This window comes from Hipposideros armiger, unplaced genomic scaffold, assembly GCF_001890085.2.
Source record: "Hipposideros armiger isolate ML-2016 unplaced genomic scaffold, ASM189008v1 scaffold_257, whole genome shotgun sequence".
Taxonomy (NCBI): Eukaryota; Metazoa; Chordata; class Mammalia; order Chiroptera; family Hipposideridae; genus Hipposideros; species Hipposideros armiger.
Window position 1 is genome coordinate 313870 of NW_017731607.1, and position 5291 is coordinate 319160.

Here is a 5291-nt window from a genome sequence, read left to right on the forward strand (position 1 = left end):
AAGCAAAGAAGCTTTATGAGATTTGCATTAATTTATTAATGAAAAAATGAAGGAATTTTTTTTTACATACATATAATGTTTTTATTTACCTACACATACAAAAGAAGCAATCTACATAATATAAGTGAATGAGCGAAGCAGGCTATGTGTAATATATTAAAGAATAGCAGGAACTGTGGCACATTGGACACCACTTGCCCTGTATACAAAGAATAGCCACTGTGCAGTTCCAGTTCATTATTAACACATATATGTAATCTATTATTGCCAAAAGTTTCATTTTTCAAAAGAAACCAGAAATATGGGTTTTACATGAAACCTCTCCATTTATAAGCATTAGCACTAACTACAGTTGGCCTTCCGTATCCATAGGTTTTGCATCAGCGGATTCAACTGTGGATAACAAATATACCCCCTCCAAAAATCCCAGAATGTTCCAAAGAGCAAGACTTGAATTTGCCATACACCAAAAACTATGCTGAATCCATGAGACTAAAGGGGTGTGTAGGCACAACCTACTGTAGCCTCCATGCAAGTATCGGTTATATGCAAATACTACGTCATTTTATAGGAGGGACTTAAGCATCCTTGGATTTTGGTATCCTCGGGGACAGGGATGGGGGTGGTGGTCCTGGACCATCCCCCCCACCCCCACCCCAGGATACAGAGGGATGGCTACAGTTCAAAATAGTTCTTAACCTGTGAGGGAGAGCGTGACCAGCAGATAAAGAGTCAGTGGGCTGTCAATTCGCAACCTCTGACCTAGAGGTTTTTGTTTTCTAACAATCCCAATATTTTTAGCAAGTCTAACAGGCATATTTAAAACATTGATTCATTGTATTCAATATGTATCAGAATTAACAGCTACTAAGAGCTAACTCATACAAAGTAAGAGAATACAACAGTTTCCAAGACAGAGATCCAACATAATTTGATCTTGGTGCTAAATTCAAAAGCACTTCAAGAATACTAGTAAGTTTTCTATAAAATTAAAATATTTCTAACTTTTCTAGGTATAAATGTTAAATGTAGAGCCTGGTAGTAGGTAGTAAAATCAAGAAAAGTAAAACAAACTCTTCGTGTCACGCACTATGTGTTAGAACAAGGACCAATTTGTAATCACAGAGCTTTTTGTAAACTTGGCAAGGGAACCCTTACTTTGCACTTGGGCTCCTTCCTTGGTTCAGGGAAGAAGAGTGGCAACTTTTCCCCTAATAAAGAACAAACTTACCCTCCAAATAAGTTTTTGACCAATCCCTCCCTCTCTAATATTTTAGCTGTCTGAAACATCCCCATTTATTTTTATTAATTTTCATATAGCATCATTGACTATATTGCAAGGGATTTTCATTAGCAGAATTTAAGAGTTTAAAACGCAGTAGCAGTGTTCTTTGCAATCAAGTATCACACTAAGACAAAGGGCTAATGTCTCAAGTAATCTCAAATAACTCTTGCTAGTAAATAAGAAAATAATAAATCAATGTGGTTTTTTAATGGGTAAAGAATAGGAACAGCTAGTTACAGGGGAGTACAATAATAAATAAAGATATGAAAAGACATTCAACCTAATAAAAAAATTAAAATTCAAGGAATCTTTAGCTACCATTTTCAGACTGACAAATATTAAAGCGACTGATAATGCTGAGTTGACAAGAGTAATGTTGAGTAGAGAAATGTGCACTCCCATACATTACTGGTGAGTCTAGAAATTGGTACAGTGATTTAGAGGGCAATTTGGAAACATCTATTAACATTTTTAAATGTATATGTCCTTTGATCCTTAAATTCTAAATTTCTGCTGGAAATTTATATTACAAGGGAAAACACCTTGCAAAATGTGCAAAGATATATGAATAAGGATGCTCATTATAGCACCACTGGTTATAGCAAAAAAAAACCCCAAAAAACCTAAAAACAACCCAAATATAAGAAATTGATTAAATTAATGATATCAGCAAACAACAATGTTATCCAGCCTTTGAAAAGAACATAGAAAAATATCCAATATACACTATTAAGTGAAGAAAAACTAGTTGCAAAGCAATATGGTATGATCCTGGTTGTGTCAAAAAAAAAAAGCATTTTATAGCAAGTTAAACACGTTATATATTCTACAAGATGCAAAATAGGAAAAATTTATAACTTAGTGTTGGACTATAAAAAATTTTGTTTTTTACATTAACCATTTATTAATGCTTTTACATTATTACAACACAATACTTTTGTTTCTAGCAAAAATATATTTTAAAAACAACCACAACAACAAATATACTATTAGGCTAGGAATAATTCTTTGTAATCAACCAAATAAGTGGTGGTAGGAAGGTTTAAATTAGGAATTCACACAGACCACGGGCCAAGTCATCTCACTCAGGCCTATTTTTTTACTCTACAGACACAGCTACAAAAGCATCAAGGACACAGAGCAAGTGGGGAAAAAAAAATGCTGATGCATTTTTTTTTTCTTGTAAGCAAAAGCAAAAACACTCCAAACTAAAATGTAATTCAAATCATAGTGCAGGATCAGGCCAAAAGTTTTCCCAGAGCGGGTCTCTGTCATTGGCGTTGACAGGTACCATGATGTAGCCTAAGGGAGTAAGGGCCATAGGATCCCCAGCCAGCTCTCTCATTTGGGATCCCAGGCTGGGGTGTTCACAGGTTTGCACAGACTCTAGGTGGCCTGCAGATTTTGTATGGACAAAAGCTTATGTGGTTTTGATTTGCTGTTGATGTCCTGTCCTGATGCGTGGGCACTGTAGTGTGTAGGAATATTCCCAGAAGCCATTGCTACCTCAGGACAGCAGCAATTAACTCCATACAGAAGTAACTGCGAAGAACGTAAGTATATCCCTCTAACCCAAAGGCATCCACCCCCAACTCAACTTCTCTTTAGCTGGATCCAAAGATGCCCACAGCCATGCCAGAGGCACCTGACATCAAGGGAAGTGGGGGTGGAAAGAGACAGTGGTCTTAATGACCTTACTGTAATTGAAATGTCTCACTTATGCAAATTTTTCAAAACCTCATAAATACTTTTCTAGGGCTCATGCATGTGAGGGGCCCTGAGGTTCAAAAGCCATCCTTTCACAGTGAATTCACCTCTGCTCCGAGACCAGTAGAGCACCAGCCCTCCCTCCCTTTGCATGTATTCTGCCATAGATCCAAAAGTTGACCAGGATGAAGTTCAGTATGCATGGCACTTTATTCTGTCCCAAACAACAAAACTTAATCCCTTGAGAGATGTCAGACCTCTCTCTCCACAAATATAGGAGGATGTTTGAGCATCACAGAATCTGTGCTCCTTATGCACCCTGTAGGCAAATGCTAAAATATCTCAGTCCTCACTTTAGGCACCAACACCATCTAAGCAGGCTTGACTAGCCCAAGGGTCCTGCCACCTCCCGGCATTTCCTGCCATTTCTTTCCTCTTTTCAAAACCTGCTCTTGAGGAGAAAAATCATATGACATTATTTACACTAAATAAATGATAATGCTCAAAGTATTTTTGCTTCCCTATTGAAGATGAAGGACAATTCCTTGCCTTATGCTACACAGGTAACTGCCTTCTCAGCCCCACTGTGAGTGGGTATATTCACCACCTGAGAGTCAGGACAGCAGTGAGGCCCATGGTCAGACATGGCTCTGGACACCAGTACCTCTCCCCTCTTCTATAGAAACTTACCATACCTCTGCTCAGCTCTGTTGGTGACCCATAATAGAAGCAAGTGGCAGCAAAAACACCAAGGAAATACTTGATCTATGATAAACACACAGACACATATCTGTGCTTTTACCTTATGGTCTCCAACTTTTGTGAGGTACTTTTTATATCCTTGCAGGCTCCATGCATTCATGTGCTGGGCACTGGGCATACAACATTGAACAAACTAAACATGGCCCTGCCCTTCAGGAACTTATAGTCTATTGAAAAAGACCAACAATTAGACTTGCAGACACGTGGGCAAATACAGGGTGTGATTGGAGCACCCGGGAGAGGCATTTAGCAAAAACAGGGGGAGTCAGGCAAAGGGGTCTTTCAGAAACAGGGGCACCTAAGTTGAGATCTCTAAAGTATAAGCAGACACTAGCCAAGGGAAAGGGACTAGGTCAGTTAGAGGTGGGGGCTCAGGCAGATGGAGCAGCCTGAGCAAAGGCCTGTAGGCCAAATGAACAGAACACAATCCAGAACTGCAGGAAGTTTAATATGGTCAGAAGCTCGAGTGTGTGTGGTGGAGGTGGGAGAGGTAAATGGTGAACGGGGAGGCTGCAAAGTTAGGGGAGTAAGGTGTCTGATCACAAAGCGCCTTGTAACTCATGTTGAAGAACTTGGCTTAATCTTCAGGTGCCCAGACTAGCCTTTAAAGGATTTTAAATAGGAGAGTGACGCTATCAGATGTGCATATTAGAGAGATCCCTCTGTCTGTAATGTGGAGAAAGATTGCACAGAGGGAGAAGCACATTTGGGTGGGAAAGGAGGGGGATGCTGCGGGAGATAAAGGATTATGAGCTCGGTTTTAAACTAATTGATTCTGAGGTATCTAGGGGACGTTCTAGAGGAGGTGTCCAGTGGTTAGTGAGACAAGGGCCTGGAGCAAGAGAAAGATCTGAAATGAGGATTTTGCATAGAAATGGTTGATGAGATTATGGGTGAGGAATGGATGTGTGTGTGTGTGTGTGGGGGGGAATGGACACTACAGTGAGAAAGAGAGGCTAGGGAAGAACCCCGAGGACACCTAACACTGAAAGGACAGACAGAGAGGAACCTGGGAATCCCTAGGTGAGTATGTGGAGACAGCAGTGAAGTGGCAGAAGTATCATCATTTGAGGGTTCCATAGGCTGTTTTGGCCCCTACTCAGCTTGGCATTTCCCTCCCCAGGAGATTAGAGTCACACACATTTGTGATAGAGGTTATTTCAGATATTTAATATACAGTCATGAAATTTTATAACTCCATAGACTAAATTTCCATAACCCCTGTTCCTTGGTAGAGTTCTGCAGCTTCATTTTCAGAAGATGTTTACACATGATAAATGCTGTAAGACCCAATGTGCTCAGCAGTACATCATAAGCCAGGTCCTCTCTTACAGTCCCCAAGAAACAAACTTAGAAAACAGAAAAATCATCCAAACTTCTATGCTGAGAAGCCTTCAGGGCTCCTAAGGTTTGATGGCCTGAGTCGAAACCAATGCCACCATCACCGTCTGTGTGACTTTGGATATGTTCTTTAATACCAGTCTTAGTTTCCGCATCTTAAAATGGTGGATAACAATACCTGTCTTGTACGTTGCTA

General features: G+C 40.0%; 1 protein-coding gene across 1 annotated transcript in view; it reads right to left on the reverse strand.

Annotated features, from left to right (window-relative positions):
* Nucleotides 1-2510: 2510 nt before the first annotated feature.
* SKIC3 (SKI3 subunit of superkiller complex) overlaps nt 2511-5291 on the reverse strand; it is a 112913-nt gene continuing 110132 nt past the window's right edge. The window contains exons 38-39 of the mRNA XM_019656268.1: nt 3688-3757; nt 2511-2680 (exon numbers count right to left, since the gene is read on the reverse strand). Coding sequence (XP_019511813.1) covers nt 2511-2680; nt 3688-3757 — 240 coding nt within the window. The remainder of the gene's footprint in view (nt 2681-3687; nt 3758-5291) is intronic.